A 23,719-nucleotide genomic window follows, 5' to 3' on the forward strand; every position below is an offset into this window, starting at 1 on the left:
TATCTTAATTTGTCACAACATTTTTTTTTTTTATAGTTGATTATTCTATAAAGAAAAAGTAAGAAATTCGAATCTGTCGTATGACAAAAAGTTAATATAAACAGCCAAAAACATAGGAGCTCATATAGATTTGATTGGCTAGGACTATTTTACTTTTTATTTATTTGATTGGAGATTTGTCTTTTTGATTCGATTGATTGGAGGTGTTTTTGGGTTACCAATTAGGATACCTTTACCCTTTGAATGTAGCTATGTTTTTCTCATATATTAGCCTTTGATGTTTCACAAAATAAAGTCTAAGAAAAAGGTTTCACTTTGGCCCTTAAAATGATTTCATTTAGCAAAACAACTCACTAGTATAGTGATTTGGAGTAAATATTTATCCAGGAAAAGTTCTAGGTTCGAGTCCTAACATCTATGTAGTGTGTGTAAATTTAACATGCTATCGTCCAGGAAAAATCCTAAAAACAAAACAAAAACAAAAAAAGAAAAAAAAAAGATTTCATTTAGAATCATTGTCATGACTCAAATTTTAATTAATATATATCAACCAGATTATGTGACAAATCACAACTAATGAAGAATAAAGTGTACTTGGTATTACTTTTTTTGTTGTTGTTGTTGATGAAGTGTACTTGGTATTATTAATTACCATGACCTATGATAATTTATAAAAATAACTAACATATCACCTATCGCGTAATCCTGTCATCAGATTAGTAAATATGCTTGTGTAATCTTTTTTCTTCTTTTCTCTATGTAACGACAATGCTCACGTTTTCGATACGTTACTTAATTGCACAGAAAATTATGCATATTTTTAACGACAGATGTGAAACATGCATATCTCGAATTTATATATATGTGTCGTATCCGTGGTTGTATGTTAACTTGTAATTTGTTAAAAATAAATATGCATAAGTTACATATAAAATTGATGGGTATTTTCCATCCTTTATAAATGTAAGTTATAACTATAGTGGTAAACACTCTTCTATTAGGAATAAAATCACACAGAAATGAATTCATCATTTTTAAAGAGAAAGTAAGTTAAAAGTCATAAATTTGTGGCACTTCTGCAATTAGGTCCCATTGTAGGGGCAATTTACAACTGGACCTCTCTCCGCAAATATCTAACGGTAGTCAACCGGACCCAACCTCGTTGTTTTAGCACAAAGCCATATAAAGCAGAAGTGCTTCATCACCCAAACTTGAGCAGAAAAAAAAGAGAGAAGGAAAATACTAAAGAATTAAATGCAAAAACAAAAATGAATTTTTTAATAAAAATTTGAAATTGAAAAAAAATTGAAAATCGCTAGGGTTTGACGCAAAAAATTTGTGATTTGCGGAAAACCCAACCAAAGAGAGTGAGTTGAGTCGCCGATTCCCGTCAACTTCGCGTCTCTAGGATCCATCGGTCTGTAGCCCCCACTCCGGAACTCCCGCGTTTTTTTTTGGTTTATTGAGAGAGAAAGTTGCTAAGAGAGTTTTGAGCTTGGGGGTTTTTGAACGTTGGGATCCGAGGGCCCAGATAGGGTTTCAGTTGGAGGTTTTTTGGAGGGATTTGAGTTTTCTTGGGTTTTGAGCTTTTTGGGGGTTTTCTTTTTTCGAATATATGGTTTCTTTTTGGGGGGTGATTTGAGTTTGTTGGATGTGTGTGAATTTGGGTTGAGTTGCATGCAATCTGGTGGCGGAGGTGGAGGCGGGCCCAGCCGGAACCCGGGAGTGGGCCCCGCGGGTCGGGCTGGATCGACATCGTCGGCTGCTTCACCGTCTTCGTCGTCCTCGGCCGTGTCTACGCCACACTTGGGTTTCGATTCTGTGCAGCATCAACATCAACATCAGCAACAGCAGCAGCAGCAGCAGCAATTAGGGTCTAGGCAGGTAAGAATTTGTGTGGCTGAAAATTGAATTTTGTGTGGAAATCAAGTGAAATTGGAATTTAGAGTGTCGCTGCAGATGGGTCAGTGTGAATTTTGTCATTTTTGGTTTGGTTATGATTGCTACATTATGTAGGTTTTCTATTTGGGAGTGTTCTTCCAAATGGGTTGGAGTGAATTTTTGCTATTGATACATCTGTGTGTCGTGGTTTTCTTGTTAACTGTTACTATCGGACATTTGGTAAGTTAGTTGGTTGCTCACTTGATTTCTTGAACAAGAGCTTTTAGGTATTCAAGGAGTCAAACTTGGCAGGTCTTAATGGTAACTGATCTTAGCTTTGCACTTTTATCTGCTTAACTGTAATTTGGCATCTACTTTTGCTCCATTAAATTCAAGATAGCTTAATGACAACAAGCTGGCGTCTGCTTATGGTTTTGTTTTACTGTCTTCCATTCCTTACATATGATGTTAAATTATAGGCGACCATGTCCAACCCTTATTTGTTCTGCTGCACTACTTTTTAAAGTTTTTGATTAGTTTGATTGCTATATGTAACAGAGGAATTATATGGTTTAATTTGTTTGCGTCCGCCTTATTAACTAAATGAAAATAAGCCTGTGTCCTATAACATTTTTCTTACCCAGAGCCCTGGGTTCTTATTGTCATTGTTTTTTACATGGCTTGCTCTAGGGAGGTATAGCTGACACACCTACAAATTGTATGACTTTCAGAAACATGAATCTGATTGTTACAATCATATTGTTCTGGTGCATTGGTAGGATCACATTTGTACTGGAGATCTGCTCAGGTTCTGTGAATTTGTTTTAATTTGAACGATATCAATATCCACAGCATTTTCATACTTTTACCGTCTCAAATCAAAGTTATGCAAATGATATTGGGGGATGTGTATTTTATAGATTTTGTTCATGTCATTAGTGTAAGCAGTTTTTCATATTAAATATTGATGTGACTGAGATTCTTATAAAATTTATCGTCATGCAGTCATTACAACAGCAACAATTTTTAAGAAAACCTGAAGGGAATGAAGCTCTTCTAGCATATCAAGCTGCTGGTCTCCAAGGAGTTCTGGGAGGGAGCAATTTTGTTTCATCTCCTGGCTCCAGTCAAATGCCTCAACAATCTAGGAAGTTCATTGATTTGGCTCAACAACATGGCTCCCAGGATGGACAGAATAGGAGTCAAGGTGTTGACCAGCAAGTGTTAAATCCAGTTCATCAAGCTTATCTTCATTATGCTTTTCAGGCTGCCCAGCAGAAGTCAGGTTTGGCAATGCAATCTCAGCAGCAAGCTAAAATGGGATTGTTGGGGCCTCCATCTGGAAAAGACCAGGACATGCGATTGGGAAATATGAAAATGCAGGAACTCATGTCTATGCAGGCAGCTAATCAGGCACAAGCATCATCGTCTAAGAACTTGACGGAACATTTTACTCGTGGAGAAAAGCAGATGGACCAAGCACAGCCACCCTCTGACCAAAGGAGTGAATCAAAGCCTTCAGCCCAGCAGTCAGGCATAGGTCAATTCATGCCTGGAAATATGTTAAGGCCAATGCTGGCACCACAGGCTCAGCAAAGCACCCAAAACACGCCGAACAACCAGATTGCATTGGCTGCTCAGTTGCAAGCATTTGCGCTTGAGCACAACATTGATCTTTCACAGCCTGGAAATGCCAACTTGATGGCGCAGCTCATTCCATTGTTGCAGTCTAGGATGGCTGCTCAACAAAAGGCAAATGAAAGCAACATGGGTGTACAATCATCACCTGTTCCAGTGTCAAAGCAGCAGGTTACTTCTCCACCAGTTGTGAGTGAGAGTTCTCCGCATGCTAATTCATCAAGCGATGTATCTGGACAGTCTAGCTCTGCAAAAGCAAAGCAGACGGTTGCTCCTAGCCCATTTGGTTCAGGTTCAAATACTAGCATCTTTAACAATAGTAACAGCATTCCTGTGAAGCAGTTTGCTGTTCATGGCAGAGAAAACCAGATGCCTCCTAGGCAGTCGGTTCCTATTGGAAATGGAATGACTTCTATCCACCCCACACAGTCATCTGCAAACACAAGCCAGGGTGTGGATCACTCTTTCCACGGAAAAAGTCCACTGAACAATCCAGAAACATTGCAGATGCAATACCAGAAGCAGTTGAGTCGATCTTCTCCACAGGCTGTAGTTCCTAATGATGGGGGCTCTGGCAACCACGTACAGACACAAGGTGGACCGTCTACTCAGATGCCACAACAACGTCTTGGGTTCACCAAACAGCAGCTTCATGTTCTTAAAGCTCAAATACTAGCATTTAGGCGACTCAAGGTGCATTAGTTCTCTGTTTTTATCCCTTCTATTGTTGCCTTTCATTTATATATTTGGTTTATAGATTTTTATGGAACAGGTAGAGTTGATTATGAACACGTTGCTTACTTCAATTTCCCCTTGCTTGATAGAAAGGTGAAGGCACACTCCCACAAGAACTTCTTCGGGCTATTGCTCCACCACCACTTGATCTGCAGCTACAGCAGCAATTGCTTCCTGGAGGAGGAAACATTCAGGATAAATCTTCTGGGAAAGTTATAGAAGATCACGTGCGGCATATGGAGTCCAATGAAAAAGATTCACAGGCTGTGGCATCAATAAATGCACAGAACGTTCCAAAAGAGGAAGCTTTTACTGGAGATGAGAAAGCAACTGTATCAACAGTTCATGTGCAAGGAACGCCCACTGCGTTGAAGGAACCTACTCCCGTGGTGTCTTCTGGAAAAGAAGAGCAGCATTCCACTTTATCTTCTGTTAAGTTGGACCATGAAGTTGAACGCAGTATTCAAAAAGCTCCTGTTAGAAGTGAGTTTCCAGTTGATAGGGGAAAGTCTGTTGCATCACAGGTTGCTGTATCTGATGCCATGCAAGTTAAGAAGCCTGCACAAGCAAGCACTGTACCCCAGCCAAAAGATGTTAGCTCTGCTAGAAAGTATCACGGACCACTGTTTGATTTCCCCTTTTTCACTAGGAAACATGACTCCTTTGGTTCAGGAGTGATGGTGAACAACAACAATACTAACAGCAATAATAATAATAATCTAACATTGGCATATGATGTCAAAGATCTTCTGTTTGAGGAAGGTGTGGAAGTTCTTAACAAGAAGAGAACAGAAAATATTAAGAAGATTGGTGGTCTATTGGCGGTAAATTTGGAGAGGAAAAGGATTAGGCCTGATCTTGTCTTGCGGTTGCAAATTGAAGAAAAAAAGCTTCGACTTTTAGATTTACAGGCGCGCTTAAGAGATGAAATTGATCAACAACAGCAGGAGATAATGGCAATGCCTGACAGGCCTTATAGGAAGTTTGTTCGGCTTTGTGAGCGTCAGCGGATGGAGCTAGCTAGGCAAGTGCAGGCCTCTCAGAAAGCCATGAGGGAGAAGCAACTGAAATCTATTTTCCAGTGGCGTAAGAAGCTACTTGAAGCTCACTGGGCCATTCGTGATGCACGGACTGCACGCAACAGGGGAGTTGCCAAATATCATGAGAGAATGTTGAGGGAGTTTTCAAAAAGAAAGGATGATGATAGGAGTAAAAGGATGGAAGCATTGAAGAATAATGATGTTGAAAGGTACAGGGAAATTTTGCTAGAACAGCAGACTAGTATTCCAGGGGATGCAGCGGAGAGATATGCGGTTCTATCATCATTTTTGAGTCAGACTGAGGAATATCTTCATAAGCTTGGAAGTAAAATAACAGCTGCCAAGAATCAACAGGAAGTGGAAGAGGCAGCAAATGCTGCTGCAGCTTCTGCACGGGTGCAGGTATGCGTTGCTCTCTCTCTCTTCCCTCCCACTGGCCTCTTAATTTGTCAGTCTTGACTTCTTTATTTTCACATGATTTTTTAATAAATTCCTTTGACTATGTGGGTACAAAGTTTTCATTTTCTTGTTATAAACCATGCTGGATCACTTCCTCTATGTTACTTACCCATGTTGGATCTGTTTGTCTACAACTAGGGTCTCTCTGAGGAAGAAGTTAGGGCGGCAGCAGCTTGTGCTGGAGAGGAAGTACTGATTAGAAATCGATTTATAGAAATGAATGCACCTAGAGATAGTTCATCTGTTAACAAGTAAGTTAATTGTTTGGCTTTGCTTGATGACATAAAATTTGAATGTGCAGTTGGTTTCTTGAGGTGGAGGTTTCTACTACTGCTGGTTTTTGAAAATGTGCCTAGTATCTGCAATAACTATTTCTCATATTTCTTAATTTGATTTCAAATCGCTATCAATTTGTTTCCAAAACATTTTTGAAGGCTTCCTTATGTGTAGTGCATGTACTTAGATATGTATAATCATTTTTATCTCCTATTTGTTTCTCATTTCTCATGGTTGTCTTCAGGTATTATAGTCTTGCACATGCTGTGAATGAAAGGGTCATAAGGCAACCCTCAATGTTACGGACTGGAAACTTAAGAGACTATCAACTTGTAGGTTGCTGTAATTAAGAATTGTTACTATTTGGCTTTTGCTTAATGTCCACTATTACTTCTGTAGCAAGCTAGTCTATTTTTGACTGTCTGTGGTTCTGCAGGTTGGGTTGCAATGGATGCTTTCTCTGTATAACAACAAGTTAAATGGAATATTGGCAGATGAAATGGGTCTTGGGAAAACTGTACAGGTGACTTTCTCTTCTGTTTCTCTCTTTAGACATGAAAAGCCATAAGTTATATGGTGAATAGCTGTGGCGGTTGATATATTAGGATTTGCCATATAATATGTGGGGCAGTGAGTCTCATGTAGTACCTTAGTTCCCTTGGCAGTGTGAATTTAACTGAATTATATATAATTTTCCTCATGCAGGTGATGGCATTGATTGCATATTTAATGGAGTTCAAAGGGAACTATGGGCCGCATCTCATAATTGTTCCAAATGCTGTTTTGGTAAATTGGAAGGTTAGTTTATTTTCTGTTCTACATGAATAAGACATTGCTTACTGTTTGTTAACATGCCTAACTGAGTTCCTTTTGCAGAGTGAGTTGCATACTTGGCTTCCATCTGTGTCATGCATATATTATGTTGGTGGGAAGGATCAACGATCAAAATTATTTTCTCAAGTAAGATGGATTTGCTTATCTACCTAAATGTTTGATTTCTAGGCAAGTGCTAAACTTCCTTTTGATATTTTGCTTCATAGGAGGTTTGTGCCTTGAAGTTTAATGTCCTTGTGACAACTTATGAGTTCATCATGTATGATCGCTCCAAACTTTCAAAAATTGATTGGAAGTATATAATAATTGATGAAGCACAAAGGATGAAAGACAGGGAGTCGGTTCTAGCTCGTGACCTTGACAGGTATCGTTGCCAAAGGCGCTTGCTTTTGACAGGAACACCATTACAGGTTCGTTAAGAGAGATCACAACACTTTTACGCTTTTTTTTTGTTTTTTGTTTTAAGAGAGAAAACAGCACTTATATTATGGTGCAATTTTGATAGGCCTAACTAATTTAACCCTTTTCAGTCTTTGCTGAGTTGTGCAACAACAGTAGCATCATTAAATGTTTTTATCCTAGTTTATGCTTTATAATAGGCATACCTGTACAGGGCATTAAACAGAGGCACGGCATTAATTCTTATTTCCTTTGAAAAATATAGGGCATCAAAAACCAATATACTATGAAGTTTATAAAATAATAATAATAATAATAATAATAATAATAATAATAATAATAATAATAATAATTCATTGTCTTGTGAACATGGAAGTGTTGTTCTTGTTAAAAAGAACCTAGAAGTGTCAGTGTTGAACAAGATTTATGACCTGTTTGATCATTTAGTTCCTTTCACACAAATGTGTGTCGTCTTTATTTTATTAATATTTTGTATAATAAAATTGAGTTGAATTTGGTTTAACTTTTCAATTGCAGAATGATTTGAAGGAACTCTGGTCACTATTAAATTTGCTTCTTCCAGAAGTATTTGATAATCGGAAAGCATTTCATGACTGGTTTTCGAAACCCTTTCAAAAGGAAGCTCCTACACCAAATGCAGAAGATGACTGGCTTGAGACTGAAAAGAAAGTTATCATCATCCACCGACTTCATCAAATTTTAGAGCCTTTTATGCTTAGGCGTCGTGTTGAAGACGTGGAAGGTGCACTTCCACCTAAGGTATGCTTTAGTGATTATCATTTGTAATAATTTATTTTCCTGTGATTGATTTCTAACACTGGTGCTTGATTGCAGATCTCCATAGTTTTAAGGTGTAGAATGTCAGCTATTCAAAGTGCTGTATATGACTGGATCAAATCAACAGGCACTATTCGAGTAGATCCTGAAGAAGAGAAGCTCAGGGTTCAAAAGAATCCACTTTATCAGCCCAAAGTGTACAAAACCTTAAATAACAGATGTATGGAACTGCGAAAAACTTGCAATCATCCTTTGCTTAATTATCCATATTTCAATGATTTTTCCAAGGATTTCCTTATAAGATCCTGTGGGAAATTATGGATCCTGGATAGGATCCTTATTAAACTTCAGAGAACAGGGCATCGAGTACTTCTTTTTAGTACCATGACAAAACTCCTTGATATTTTGGAGGAATACTTGCAGTGGCGTCGACTTGTCTACAGAAGAATTGATGGAACAACCAGTTTAGAAGATCGTGAGTCAGCTATAGTGGATTTCAACAGCCCTGATTCGGACTGCTTCATCTTCTTGCTTAGTATTCGTGCAGCTGGTCGGGGTCTTAATCTCCAGTCTGCTGATACGGTTGTCATATATGATCCTGATCCAAACCCTAAAAATGAAGAACAGGCAGTTGCTAGAGCCCACCGCATTGGACAGAAGAGAGAAGTCAAGGTCATTTATATGGAAGCAGTTGTTGACAAAATCTCTAGCCATCAGAAGGAGGATGAACTAAGAAATGGAGGTACTGTTGATTCAGAGGATGACCTTGCTGGTAAGGATCGGTATATCGGATCAATTGAGAGCCTCATAAGAAACAACATTCAACAATACAAGATTGACATGGCTGATGAGGTTATCAATGCTGGGCGTTTTGACCAAAGAACCACACATGAAGAGCGACGTATGACTCTGGAAACCTTACTGCATGATGAAGAGAGGTACCAAGAAACTCTTCATGACGTTCCCTCTTTGCAGGAGGTAAATCGCATGATTGCTAGAAGCGAAGAAGAAGTTGAATTGTTTGATCAAATGGATGAAGAACTGGACTGGATTGAGGAGATGACTAAGTACAACCAGGTTCCCAAATGGCTTCGAACCGGTACAAGAGAAGTAAATGCTGTGATTGCTAGTTTATCAAAAAGACCATCTAAGAACACTTTGTTGGGTGGTAATATTGGCTTGGAGACCAGTGAAATGGGTTCTGATTCATCTCCAAAAACTGAAAGAAAGAGGGGGCGGCCCAAGGGGAAAAAGCATCCCAGCTATAAGGAGTTAGATGATGACAATGGTGAATACTCAGAAGCAAGTTCTGATGAGAGAAATGAATATTCTTTGCATGAAGAAGAGGGAGAAGTTGGAGAATTAGAGGATGATGAATATAGTGGTGCTGTTGAGGCAACACCAATTATTAAGGAACAAGTGGAAGAAGATGGCCCTGAATATGATGTTGGCTACGATTATCCCCAGGCTTCAGAAAGAGTTAGAAATAACCACATGCTAGAAGAAGCTGGTTCCTCAGGATCATCCTCAGACAGTCGGAGGTTGATGCAGACAGTGTCTCCTGTTTCTTCCCAGAAATTTGGTTCCCTGTCTGCCATAGATGGTAGGCCAGGATCTGTTTCAAAGAGGCTGGTATGTGTCTTGTCTTTCTGAATTGATGCTTTCTAACTGGTTTGGTTTGCCTTTGCTATCTATTCAATTTAGTCTCTTGGTGTTTTTCCAGCCTGATGATGTAGAGGAAGGTGAGATTGTCGTATCTGGGGATTCTCATATGGACCACCAACAATCTGGAAGTTGGAATCATGACCGCGATGAAGGTGAAGACGAACAGGTTTTGCAACCTAAGATCAAGAGGAAGCGTAGTCTTAGGGTTCGCCCTCGTCATACCATGGAAAGGCCAGAGGAGAAATCTGGTAGTGAGACGCCATCTCTCCAACGTGGAGATTCATCTCTGTTGCCCTTCCAAGCAGACCATAAATCTCAAACACAGTCAAGGGCTGATTCTGAAATCAAAATGTATGGAGATCCCCATGCTTTAAAACATGACCAAAGTGATTCATCCTCAAAAACTAGGCGAAGTTTGCCTGCAAGGAGAGTTGGTAACGCGTCAAAGTTGCATGCTTCACCTAAATCTGGCAGATCAAATAGCGTGCCTGATCCTGCAGAAGATGCTGCTGAACACCACAGAGAAAATTGGGATGGAAAAATCGGGAGTACGAGTGGAACTCCAGTTTATGGCACAAAAATGCCTGACATCATCCAGAGAAGGGTATGTACAATTGAATTGTCCTATTACTGCTTTGTTCTGGGTTTTGAGGTGCTAAATGCTGCCCTTATCTGCTGTTATATATGTCATAAGGCGTCTGCTTCCTGTTTTATTCAAGATTTGTGGAAACATCACCTTTTAATTTATATTGCTAGACGTGTTGTGACATGTAAATGTAATTGTGTTGACCTTTATTCTTTGCATTCCTAATTTTTTTTCTCCGGGTGTGGCATTCTTTAGCATTTCTTTTGTGAACTCTAACTAATGTTTCTATTCGTGCAGTGCAAGAATGTAATTAGCAAGCTCCAAAGGAGAATAGATAAGGAAGGTCCTCAAATAGTACCTTTACTAACAGATTTGTGGAAGCGCATTGAAAATGCTGGTTACGCAAGTGGATCTGGAAATAATATCTTGGATTTACGAAAGATTGATCAGCGGATAGAGAGGTTGGAGTATAATGGAGTGATGGAGCTTGTGTTTGACGTGCAGTCTATGTTGAAAAGTGCAATGCAATTTTATGGTTTTTCCCATGAGGTAAGTCGCTCAAGCTTTATGTTCTGCCTTTCTCATTGACTCTGCCATACTAGTTCATTATATTTTCATGTTGCTGTGGTTGATTTTGAAGTCATTCTTAAAGCGGTGTTGCAGAAGCATGACTAAGTTAAATACTGTCTTAGTTACTCTTATTACTAACTGTTATGTGTTTTCTTAAGAAAAAGCAATTAGTGAATACACCTTTCTCTCGTCTCTGTATGCTAAAACACATCTTTTTTGCACTAAACCCAGAAAACTGAATTTGGTTAAACATGGCTATAGAAAAGTAGCCTAGTTCTTTTCCAAAGCGTATAAAGTTTGAGGGACACAAGTGCCAGTAAATTCTGATAATTTACGAGTGCCTTTATTTTTAACTGTATTTGCTAATGGTTAATATTTCCTTGCTTTGCTGTTAGTAGATGCACTTGTGTATTTAGGGTGTGCAGTATTTCAATAAAATGAACTGACAGCCTCTGGTTTAACTATAATGTACAGGTAAGAACTGAAGCCAGGAAAGTACATGATCTTTTCTTTGATATCTTGAAAATAGCATTTGCAGACACTGATTTTCGAGAAGCCAGAAGTGCACTCTCTTTTACTAGCCCAGTTTTGACCACTAATGCTCCATCCCCAAGACCGGTGACTGTTGGCCAAAGCAAGAGACACAAACATATAAATGAGGTGGAGCCTGACCCGGGTCCTCAACAGAAGCCACAACAACGTACTCCTATTTTCAGTAGCGAAGACACGAGGATGAGAAGCCATATGCCCCACAAGGAATCAAGACTTGGGAGTGGAAGTGGTAATAGTCGGGAGCACTATCAGCAGGATGATTCTCCACAGCTTGCTCATCCAGGGGATCTGGTTATCTGCAAGAAGAAGAGAAAAGACAGGGAAAAGTCCGTGGTAAAGCCTAGGACTGGATCAGCTGGCCCTGTTTCACCCCCAAGTATGGGTCGCAGTATTAAAAGTCCAGGTTCAAATTCGGTTCCAAAGGAGAGATTGACTCAACAAACCTCGCAAGGGTGGACCAACCAGCCTGCTCAGCCTTCGAATAAGGCTGCAGGGTCAGTTGGTTGGGCAAATCCCGTAAAGAGGTTACGGACAGACTCTGGAAAGAGAAGGCCAAGCCATTTATGACTTTGCTAAAGGATTGATTAATGATGTACTGGAAGAAGTTGTCACTTCCCTTTTGTTCATAATTTTAGTGGCATAAGGGCACAAATAGCCATACTGTTCATACAGTGTAGGTCTTCGTTTACAAACATCTTTTTCTATGAAAAGTCAGTAGCTTATATCCGTGCCTCGCAGGTCGTACCCCTCCCTCTGCTAGAGAAGACCTAATACATTCCCTTCATACTTACTGATCTTGAAGATTAAGTGCTACAAATCTCAATTCAATCTGTCACCTGCTTGGCTGTTACTGTAGTTCTCATTCCAATCATCCGATTTGATTGGTTTCTGTCAGTGTAGCAGCCAAGAAAAATCCATTTAATTACAAACTTTCTTCCTCCCAAACAAAATGTTATTTTATGCTGAAAGTAGCAAAACAATGCTATTTCCGGCCAATACTGTAATGACATGTGAAAGAGTGAGTTCTCATTCCAATTCACCCGATTTGATTGGTTTCAGTGTAGCAGCCAAGCAAGAAAATTCCATTTAATTACTAACTTTCTTATTGGTTTCTGTCAGTGTAGCAGCCAAGAAAATTCCATTTAATTACCAACTTTCTTCTTCCCAAACAAAACGTTATTTTATCCCAGGCAGAATTCACTTTACCAAACTCCACCATTCTGCCAAATTAACTATGGATGGGTTTCACCACTCTCCAAGCTGTAACAAACAAGAGACTGAAGCATGAAAACCAACAGTACATTTATTTACAGGGGTGCAAAGGAAAGTAATACAAGCTGGGGAATTTCTTTCCCTTCCCAATATCCAGTCTTCTTTGGAGTTGGGGATGAATTAAGAAAAGGCTACAACATCATGTACACATACAAACATTTTAAAAGAAAGACCAGAAATCCCTACGGATCTGCTTGACCTGCCACTTGATCATCACAAGAATCAGATTCATCTTCACTTAGCTCCTCATCACTTGATTTGTCTTCTGGGACAGCTCCTATATCTTCAGGCTTAGCATACTTCTGACAGAATTCTGTATGAACAATAGTATAATCATGTCAAAAGTTATGGGGAATGCAAAGCAAGAGCTGTATTTATCAACAGGACCCAATCTATCAATGACTGATAGTTACACAATGTCATGTGTAAGTACCGGTCATTCATAGGTTCAAGCTAAACCCAATCAAAAAGTATCGTCACCGCCACCCCCCCTCCCCCAACACCTGTCTATGTTTAAATTAAGAATTTGATTTGAGTTGAACTTGGCACTGCAAGTCAAACAAACTTCTACCAAATTAGTGTTAGATTTAGCTTGCCCGGATCCAATCCAGTTTAGAATTCAATTAATTTGCTATTAAAGGTGACAATTCGACATCAAATTCTACCAGATCCACCTTCCAGCGGTCAAATAAAACACGAAAATTTCGTCTTGCTTGTCAAAGAATAATCAATCAAGAATCCAACAAAGTCATGTTTAGACGTGCATTTGAATATTCTCGGAAACAATGGACATCAGATATTTTTTTGGGGTCGAAAGAAGAAAAAAAGGCTAATTCCCCATACACATCATAACACATAGCCAAGATCAGCAAAATATCCACTAGATCTAAAATTACCACTACTTGACCATCATTAATCCCATTCCACTTAGAAAAACTACTATACTATCAAAACCAGAAATGTTGTTACCACTAGCGCCCCCTTCGCTCACATCAATTGCAACATCTCCAGTGTCAACTTACAAAACAAATGAATCCTTAAAGAAGATTGTTTGGATGGAGCGTTGTTCCTAGTTTTCAATCAAAGGTAGTGTTGGAGAGAATCATTTTTCTCACTCATTGAAACAAACAATTTTGGCGGCTTCAACTGTTTCTAGTGTTGAAGATTTGTTTTTAAACAACATCACAGTACAGATGAAGGTTAACCGCCATGCAGCATGGATACTTAAGAAGTGTATTGAATGCTTCCTCAGTTATGATTAAAATCCAACCTTAAGTACAATGATAATTACAAAATCAAAAGGCACTAAACAAGGCACTCAGATTGTCTGATATGTTGATAGGTTCAGATGTCAGTAAAAGCTCACATCTCATCCATGAGACAAAACTCTACGTATACATGTATAATTTGATTCCATGTTTGGTAATGCACATGCATGACTTATTAATGGAGAAATTTATGATTACTTCTCAAACATAACACAATGCAAGGTTCTCAACTCAACACAATTTAAGCTGACATCTACATGAGTAAGACAAGCAGTGTTATGTCAACACTCAGAGTTATACTCCACAAACACAAGGTTTAACACTATTGGAAAGGTCATATATGAAGAATCCATATGTTCCTGTCAGCACTAATTTTAACATGGATACACTAAAGTCGAAACTTAATTAAGAATATTAGGAAAAATATGCGAGATGAGTAAAAACAGGTGGTACAAGCCAGCAACAAATCTCAAACTAGCACAACACAGATGCATGACAGGGAAACAAGAACCTAGAAAACAATCAATACCTTTAACTCTTTGTTCGTAAGCAGCTCTGTCGCGCATCATCAAAGCGGCAGCCTCTCCATTCAAAGGGTCTGATGGATTGGGATACAGCAGAAGCTGTGGTAGGAATACTTCAAATACGTTCACCAGATCTGGGAACACAGGCTTGTAGATATGAGACCAATAAAGTCAACCATAAAAATGGAAAGAAACTTGGATTTCAGTCTAAAGAGGTGGCTAGTTAAATGTGTTTACCAAACATGGGGCTCCACGTTTGATTGATAACATCTAAACAAACTGAACCTGACCTGAAATTCAATTCCATCATTACAGTTAGAATTGAACACTTCCTATTTTGAGTTGGTTAATGGAGCACGCTGCACATTTTACAATAGCATGAATTCTTGACTGTTATTACTCACATCTCATCAACATTTGGGTGGTAGATCTTATTGACAAAGCCTATTGAGGGAGATTTATAGGGATAAGCATCTGGTAATTCAACTCTTATCCTCCACACCCCTCCCTGATAAGGACCTGCCAGAATCCATGATATGGAGCAAACGGGATTACGGAGTCGAAAAGAAGAGAAAATTTACCGGAGATTCAAGTAGCTATTTCCCAAACCAAATTATCAAATCCAAATAGAGCAATGGCCAAACAACAAACTTGTTTAGCTGTTATCAAACACAGTTATAACAAGAAACAAAGAGCAAATTAATTTCTTTATGATCATCAAGGGGTTAGATTTCTTCCAGATTTGCAATCAAAAGTAGTAACTGGAAAAAAAGTGGATAAAATAGAAGAGAACAAAACTGCAATTCCAAAATATACAGTAAAAGAAAATGATAGAGAAAAGATTTTTTTTTTTTTTTGGCAAAATAATCTACAGCTGATAACATCTACAAATTGCCAACTTAGCTAAATCAATAGAGAATCAAAATTAGCAAAGACCCATAACAGAAGCCAACTTAAAAAGCAAAAAAATATCTTGTAGAAGCACTAAAAATTAGAAAATAAGAGAGGGGTAATGAAAGTTTACTTTCACTGGGTCCATGGAAATCTACATAGAACTCATGCATTCCATCATTGATCATGTCTACCTTATAATCACTCATCATCCTGATAAAGCACAAGGGAAAGAACAGGTAAGATAAGCCACAACAAAAAGAAAAAAATATTCAATATTTTTTGGATGAGACTATTAATCAGAAAATTCACAGTTTCATCAAGTCCATCTCCCTGCGTTTGCTTGGGGAAGACATGGTTTTAGTGGCAAATCTTTCTCCCTTGTTCTTCTATGCTATGAGCCTATGAGTTATGAGGAGAGAAGAGTTTCTAGCAAACTTAAAGAACCAAAAACGGTTCAGACAACAATAAGTGAAACTAGGAGATAATTAAAATGATGGCTGAAATTTCTAGTAGGACCCATTTGAAATTTAATACGCAATTTTTTACATGGCTCACAGTTTCATCAAAGATTCCTCCTTTGTCAGGGATTCTATTCACCCAAACCAAAAAATAAAAAGACACGGCGATGAGAGTAATTCTGAATAGTTCAATAATCATTTTTATAAAGAATTATTTTTTTATATAATTACTTTAAGTGTTTTTAAGTGATTTTATAGTTGATGCTTCTCCCCGCAACTAATTTTAACAGTCTCAAAATTACTCCCAAACGAACCCCTAACCTTACTCCCAACAACACATCCTATCAAATTCCCAAAACATCCTTAATTCTTTATCTTTTCAAAATTTGGAAAGAAAAAAAATATATATATGTATAAATAAGAAAAGGCCAACTATAGATGACCTTTGTGTCATGGCCGGTCTCTAGTGGAAGAGAATCAGAATTACTTATTTTAATCAGAATTATTTTTATTAAATCTTGGTGTGACAATAAAATCACCTTTTGCTTAGAATGTGTATGTGAGGTTAATACTTAGATTAAGTATGAATGGTTAAGATGCATAATTGATCATCACATTTGAATGTTCCTTTTCTTTTTCTTTATTTTTGGCAAAGTTCCTTTTCTATTGATGGGGAATGGGTGAATTTCAAACTCATCGTAAAAGAAAAATATCATTAAGTCAATAGCTAGTTATTTAAATTTGTGATAAGTTTGTCAAATCTTTAAATTATGTTTTTATTTTCTTTCATTAACATAAAACGATGTAAATTCTTATTGCATATTCTACATTAACAATTTAACAATATAACATGCCAAACCATTTGAAACTGAGTAATTCTTCCATTACCCTAGCTACAAAATATAGCACCCACCCATTCTCTTGGATTGGAATTTGGATATGACCTTATGATCTTGAAGGCAACATGATCATGTGGGGTCAGGTTAAAGCCTGGGGTATAGCTTGGCAAGTGGGTGAAGCACATTCTTAGAACTCACGGGCCTTCTTTACATTAAAAGATGGATTTTGACAGAAAGAACCTAATCAGCATTTCCTCTTGCCAATCAAAGCAAGTTTGCCTTGCTTGCATCACTTGCTAATTTCACAAGGGCAAGTTTTGGTTTATTTATTGGCACATCTCGCATCTAACAGGCTTTAATTTTGTTTTGTTTTTATTTTTATTTTTAAATATTTAAAAGTTTTTTAACAAATTTAATTTTATCACTTGTTCTGCATGTGTGTTCATTTTCAATCTCACAAATCAACCGTCTCTCTACAAACTAACGTATAAATCTGAACTTTGAAAAACAAAGTGAAACAAGTTATTGTCACATGGACCAAACTCAAACACATGTCCCGTGGCCCCAAAACCATGCTCAACAATTGGAAGCTGGCGTATAGAATGATTAATTAAACCCACGAGCTTCTTTGAAGTTGCTTCCAGATTGAAAAGTCCTCATATAGAGACGAATCATTCATATGGAGAATAACTTGAGAAATGTTAACCGAAACTTGTTTAAAAGAGAGTTCCGATATTAGAAAATAAGAAGTTTATCACATGATTTTATATACATGGATAAATACTCTTAATTATTTGAATTACAAACTCTTTAATTCTTTCATTTCAACTAAGAATTTAATTAAGTGCATGTATGCGATTGAAGCGATAGTACAAATATATGCGCACCTAATCATAGTTTAACTCTTTACTTATATTTATAGAATCATGATTATATTTATGTACACGTATCAAGTGTTGATAACGGCGATGATAATATACCTTAGATTAAAGTGGTGAGAAAAATACCATATAGTTGAAAGAAATATTCTCTAAATAAAGAAGAAAAAAAAGTTGTGACGAACTTTGTTATTAGTTAAAGGATACAGCAGATTTGTTTGACCAACTTTCTATATTTTGTTGTGAAAAAAAATAAAACCTGTGTTGTCCACTGAAAGTGTCTAACTTGAGATTCATTGAATGCTTACGTGGATGGATGCTTTATTCTCTCTCTCTTTTTCTTTCTTTTTTTCTCACTTTCTTTGTTTTCAAAAATATAAACAGGAGAGAGCATTCATCAACTAAAAGAAAAAAAATCTAAAGGAGTTGACTACAGAAAGAAAAGACATTGGGTTTTCTTTTGTGTAGTGCACCTATAAGATCTCTAGAAATACTCCTTGATTCTCCTAAACTCAAATCATATCCTCATCTCGATTTCCATGAATCAATCAGATTATTTTCATTTCTTGATTATTAGGATTTGTAATCTTTAAAAATTTCCTAATCCTCGTTTAGCAGCTTAAAAATCAGAGATATTGATCCAACAAGCGCCCAAAATCTAACTCAAACACATACGGGTACAACCTGCAAGCTTGTTCATATACATACATTAATGCATACCATTACCATAATAGACTAAAGCATCTCTTGGCGAGAAATAGAACCATTTTCCCCGTAATCGGTTGTATACAACTATGCGAGTATTTTTATTTTCTTTATCAGTAAAATAAATAAGATTTTAAACTACACAAATCTGTTCCCCCATGTGTGTGAATGTGAGATAATGGACCCGAGATATGGGCTATGTAACCAACGCATAAATTTAAAGCATTGATCAGACTATTTGACAATAAACTAGGGGCAAATATGAATGCAGAAACCAAAACAAAAATGACTGAGGTAAAACTAGTTCCTTTAACCAATTTAAAAAACCATTTCATTTGCAATTACAAGTTCTGTGACGGAGACCACAACCTGACTTCACCGTACCACTGTTCAGGATCTACATCTAACCACTTATCTGTTCACTATATTCATCCAAAGGGTTCTTTTTCAGTAAGCTTTTGCTGTCAAAAACCTAAATGAAATGTGCAAAAAACAAAACGACTCATATTTGAGATGGTAATCAAGAATTGACATGAAACTATATCTCATAAGATGAAATCACGAAAACCAGACTTAGAGAGCATCATTGCTGCTTTCATCGCCACAGCTGCGCTTCCAAGCCCATGTTTGTCACTAAAACCCTTCAAAACCACTTCTGAAAATGACAATCTTTATAACCAATATTTCTATTTCAAAGACACAGATGATTCTGCCCTGGCACATTAAGAGGATTGTCTATCTTGAACACTCTTTCCAAGCGTTCCACAAAATTACCAGGCTTCTCATTCTCCCAAAAACAAAAGTATCTAATTGCAAGCCAGATTTCAGATGGCTATCTGCATTTTGCATGTGGCTTGTGTGGGGATTTTAAAATTGATTTTGATGGCTTGCGTTCTTCATCCCCAAAACCATTAGTTACTGATCCCGACTCTAATCCTTCGTCATCACTATCAATATTGTTCGGAGTAAACCTGTTCTGGTATCCTCTACGGTGCAAGAGAAAGACATTGAAGTAGTAGCTTACCAATTCTCTCCTGCTCTTCTTAGGAAAAGACTTGAATATCTGATCCCAAAAGGTAATCCCAAGAGAAGGAGGATTTGACTTTACTATGTCCTTGAACTTCTTTTCTTCTTCCGCTGTCCAAGAGAGCCCAACTTCGTCGCCCATCTGATTGAATTCCCAATGGTAGAAAGCTGGCCCCAGTTCTCGCTTAACTCTTAACCTTTTCTCAGAAATGTGAAATCGGACACATTCTATAGAACCTGACACTTGGCAGCCGCAAGATTCTTGTCTTCCCTTTCCAATAGGATCCCTCTCAATCAGATATCTGTGCTCTGGTTTTTCCAATGGCCAAAACTTGGACCCCAACCACTTCAATTCACTTTCAGAAGCCTCACCAGTCCATTCTGGTAAATGAGCTTGATAATTTGACCCCAGAGGAATGTGGCTTGGAGGATATCTGTCAAGTACACTGGTGAAATCACTGGTTCCAAGTAACTGATCCTCCATCCCTGCCATGTCAGGACTATAACTGGGCGAGGATGACTCTGAACCGGTTCTTGATTGTGGCATTGTCCCCCCAGAAAGAAGCTTCTTTTCCAACCTTAGCCTCTCTCTAAGATTGTAAGATGAGCTAAAATGGTCATCGTACAAGCTTGGATGCATCCTCTGATTCTTCTACAAGTGGGAACATGATTTAATGTCAAAAAAGCATACATCTGAACATATTTACATCGTTTATCAGTGCGAACAATATCTTAATATAGTAACCATGACATCAGATAGAAATAAAATAAAACATATATTACACAACCTGTGTACAGGTACGTCAATATATTTTTATCTGAAGGTTAAAAACTTGTTTTACAATTTGGAAAATGAAAAGGAGCTACTGACCTGACCCAAAAAATGCTACATAGCTATAGCGTTACAAAAAATTCACTGTTAACTAGCTGATAACAAATAAGCACACCAGTTTTAGCATGACATAGTAGAACACACATCAGGTATTGGCAGCATCTTCACAAAAACAAAAGATACAACTGTTTGTTAAATTGTCTTGCAAGGAGAATAGAGCAATGCGTTCCTGAAAGATTTAAACAGCTAGGGAGATTCAGTTTGAGGGACACCCTTGTATAGTAGTTTACTGATCTGAACAGTCAACTTTTTAGGTCTTCCCTCAAAAATCATATGTGCAAAAAATCACCCAAATAAAAAACCATTGAACCATTTAATTAAATGGTAGTCATTTTAGTGTCTTTTTGGAAAGACCACATTCATCTATTTATTATCACAACCACATGTCTTAATGGACAACAGTTTGTCTAATTTTTTCAAAGAATCATCTATGAACAAAGACTTGAAAAATAGATGGTTCAGATCATTGAAATACAAAGCGAAGTGGGCTCCACAAGGTATCCCTCGAATAAGTTAATTTCAGAGATCCCTCAATAGAAGGGGACTCTTCAAACAACATCTTTAAGTTCTATAAACCCACATTTCTGGAAAAATGAAAGAAAAGTCCCTTTTTATACTCACCAACATACCATAAATCAAACTGATAGCATTCAGTTTGATAAATATGCATGAGATTAATAGAATGATAGCATTCCATATCCAAAAAGAGCAAAAGCTAATAAAGCATATTGGATTCAGTTACAGCAATGAAGGCAATCAAATAAAAGCATGACCAAAATTAAACAGAAAAAGTGTGCACGTGCGCTTGCAGAAAAATACACGTACAGAGCATATCAAAATTTATACACAAGATTAGAAAATTTTCCAATTATCCCAATAATTATAGCACACAAGATATGATGTGAAATACCTGCCAGTTAGACTGTTCAGCACCTGAATCAGCATGCTTCTTCACAAAGATGGCTTCTCGAGCCCACAAAACCTGCATCCAGTTCTCCTCATTCCCAAAGGACTTCCACTTCGACCTTTCTGGTAATGAACCAACTGCAGGATCACAAGGATCCTTCGCAATCATTCTAACCCAATTCAGCATTCCACACAATGATTCTTGCTTCCTTTTCCAAAAAGAAATTGCTTCTTCATCTGTAGAGGGATCCAAAATCGCCGCATCTTCATTGCTAATATCATTGTATTTCTTCCCTCTACGTGATTCCCCCGCCTCACTACCACAGGATGGCCCTCGCTTCCTTTTACGAAAAGAACTCACTTCACCTGGAGAGGGATCCAAAATCATCACAGCTTCATCACAATCATTGTATTTCTTCCCTGTACCAGATTCCCCCACCTCACTTACCTCACCATTGTCACACACTTTCCCGACATCCTCCATGCTGTTCGTCAAATCCAAATTCTTATTCATTAAATTAACTGTACATTTCATGGCACCACCTGACAAAGGCACATCACCATTGCAAAACTTTCCAGCATCCCTCCTCGAATCCAAGTCCAAGAACGCTTCACTAACAACACTTTTCTTGAGCCTATCTGACTCTGCTACCTCACTTCCCACCTCATTACTGTCCTTAAAATTCTTAGGTGACAATTCAACATGCGGGTAGGCCCCATCTTTCACCTTTTGATCGGAAATCTCCGGAAAAACCTTTGTAAGCTTATCCTCCAAGTCCATGAACTGCTCTGTCAAATCGAGGCCACTAATATCCACACTCCATTCCAAGTCCTTATTTTCTATAACCCTCTCGAGTAAATGCAAATACTTGACATAAACCAACTTCACAGCCCAGCCAAGACCCCAACCCAAGCCACACTCTTTAGCCACTGAATCCCATACCCTGATTTTCGAAATGGTATCGAACCCACCCTGCTTTCTCACAACCCAAAACAGCTTAAGCAAATCCACACGCTGCCCATTACCGATCATTGGAGGCAAAGGCCGAAGCAAGCCCTGGGCAGAGATCTCTTTCAGAAAAACCCCGAGTAACTGATCGAACCAGCATCGGAGCTTATCGGGCACGTCTAAAACGCAGCGTTCTGGAGCTTCCGACGGTGGTTCAAGATCGACCGAGAAGCCGTCCGTCTCGTTCTTTTTGGGGGTTTTGGCGCAATCTAAAGCGGACCCATCAGCTACCATCGACCACCCTGCCATGGATTTCGAATTCAAACCCTAAAAGCAATTCGTTGGTGGTTGTTTTTTTTCCAAAAACAAAACAAACCCAAAACCACACACAGAGAGGCAATAGAAAAAGACTTCAAAAATAAAAACAAAACGAATGATTTTGATAATATATATACATGAAAACAGTGACAATTAAGCATCTGGGTCGTTCATGGAATATGGAATTTTGGCGGGAAAATAGATCTATCTAGGGCTTAAAAGGCAAAGTACAGATAGTTTCGGAGTTTGGACCCCCCACGAAAATCTCAAATTGTTTTTTCAGTCCCGCGCTTTCCCTCCCTCTTTTATTGCAGTCATTGATGATTGGGTGTGTGCTTGTGTGTATGTGTGGAAGAAAGAGACGGCATAAAAATTTCCATGTTTTTGAACAGAAGGAAAAACAGAAAGACCCACACAAAAAACCACAATTTAGGCCAACCTAATAATTTAGGTCCTCACAAATGGAGAGAAGGAGTAAAAGAGAAACCATACCAGTACTGCTCTTGTATTTTTTTGTGGGGGTTTTTGCATTTTGATTTTGATGACTGATGACCCTTTGGTGGGTGGTGGTGTCCTCTTTGAGTCTTTGATTCTTGACCTTTGGGCTTTGGCCTCTCTCCCTTTCTCTAGCTCTCTCTTTTTTATCTCTCTCTCTCTCTCTCTCTCTCTCTCTCTCTCTCTTTATATTTCCACCCAAACCCAACTCATTCTTTTTTTTTTTTGGTGAGATGTGAGAGGGGGAGAGAGTTTTTGATGGAAAATAATATGATTTTGAAAAGCTAATAGGGTTTTTGAGAGGAAGGGTCACAGTCCCTTTATTTATAGCTGCCATCATCAACTAACCTTGGTTAATTATTTACTAGGTGGTTGAGTTATAGATGTTATGGGTTGAGGTGATTTTGGTGGAGAAAAGTCTCTTCTTTTTTTTTTTTTTTTTTTTCTTTTTTTGAGAAGGGAAATATTAAATTTGTTCATTAGGAATGTCCTTGGAATAATAACTCTATTTTGAAGATCCATATCAAATGAAAATTTTCTTTTGCATAAGGTGAGTGTTCTACCACTTGAGAACCTAAGAATATATTGAACGATTTTCAAAACAATTATACTTCAAAAAAAAAAAAATTCTTTCTAAGTTCTAAGTTCAAATCTTCCTACTTAAATTTTTTTTTTTAAAGAAAAAAGAAAAAAGAGAACAACAAACAAAGCTAAGCATGAGTTTGATTTCAAAAAGGTTGTGCATGATAAAGACAATATTATGAAAGAAATAGGAGAATAGGCATCTTTGAGTTATTAGTCGAGGTTAAAGTCGAAGTTTTGCTATAGTAATTAAGTAGTTTAAAACGCAAGAGGCTTGTAA

General features: G+C 37.9%; 3 protein-coding genes across 5 annotated transcripts; 1 reads left to right on the top strand and 2 right to left on the bottom strand.

Annotated features, from left to right (window-relative positions):
* On the top strand, nucleotides 1,171-12,288 carry LOC18784757 (ATP-dependent helicase BRM). The gene is made up of 14 exons (XM_007220375.2): nucleotides 1,171-1,884; nucleotides 2,887-4,212; nucleotides 4,344-5,696; nucleotides 5,892-6,004; nucleotides 6,274-6,361; nucleotides 6,466-6,552; nucleotides 6,735-6,827; nucleotides 6,906-6,989; nucleotides 7,070-7,273; nucleotides 7,800-8,042; nucleotides 8,118-9,692; nucleotides 9,784-10,329; nucleotides 10,609-10,860; nucleotides 11,356-12,288. The coding sequence occupies exons 1-14, from the start codon at nucleotides 1,678-1,680 to the stop codon at nucleotides 11,998-12,000; spliced, it is 6,816 nt and encodes a 2,271-aa protein (XP_007220437.1). The 5' UTR covers nucleotides 1,171-1,677; the 3' UTR covers nucleotides 12,001-12,288.
* Nucleotides 12,712-15,969, bottom strand: LOC18786978 (ubiquitin-conjugating enzyme E2-23 kDa). 2 transcript variants are annotated; one of them, XM_020557906.1, is made up of 6 exons: nucleotides 15,947-15,969; nucleotides 15,522-15,601; nucleotides 14,902-15,016; nucleotides 14,735-14,787; nucleotides 14,503-14,631; nucleotides 12,712-13,018 (listed from the first exon to the last, which is right to left on the bottom strand). In XM_020557906.1, the coding sequence occupies exons 1-6, from the start codon at nucleotides 15,952-15,954 to the stop codon at nucleotides 12,888-12,890; spliced, it is 516 nt and encodes a 171-aa protein (XP_020413495.1). In that variant the 5' UTR covers nucleotides 15,955-15,969; the 3' UTR covers nucleotides 12,712-12,887. The 2 variants fall into 2 exon arrangements, with proteins under 2 accessions (XP_020413495.1, XP_007218489.1); XM_007218427.2 differs by lacking the exon at nucleotides 15,947-15,969 and adding an exon at nucleotides 15,701-15,886.
* Nucleotides 18,562-23,519, bottom strand: LOC18785070 (AT-rich interactive domain-containing protein 1). 2 transcript variants are annotated; one of them, XM_020557905.1, is made up of 3 exons: nucleotides 22,855-23,518; nucleotides 21,100-22,346; nucleotides 18,562-19,949 (listed from the first exon to the last, which is right to left on the bottom strand). In XM_020557905.1, the coding sequence occupies exons 1-3, from the start codon at nucleotides 23,195-23,197 to the stop codon at nucleotides 19,104-19,106; spliced, it is 2,436 nt and encodes an 811-aa protein (XP_020413494.1). In that variant the 5' UTR covers nucleotides 23,198-23,518; the 3' UTR covers nucleotides 18,562-19,103. The 2 variants fall into 2 exon arrangements, with proteins under 2 accessions (XP_020413494.1, XP_007220625.2); XM_007220563.2 differs by having other exon boundaries at nucleotides 19,036-19,949; nucleotides 21,100-22,371; nucleotides 22,855-23,519.

Source organism: Prunus persica, chromosome G2 (genome assembly GCF_000346465.2).
Source record: "Prunus persica cultivar Lovell chromosome G2, Prunus_persica_NCBIv2, whole genome shotgun sequence".
NCBI classification, from domain to species: Eukaryota; Viridiplantae; Streptophyta; class Magnoliopsida; order Rosales; family Rosaceae; genus Prunus; species Prunus persica.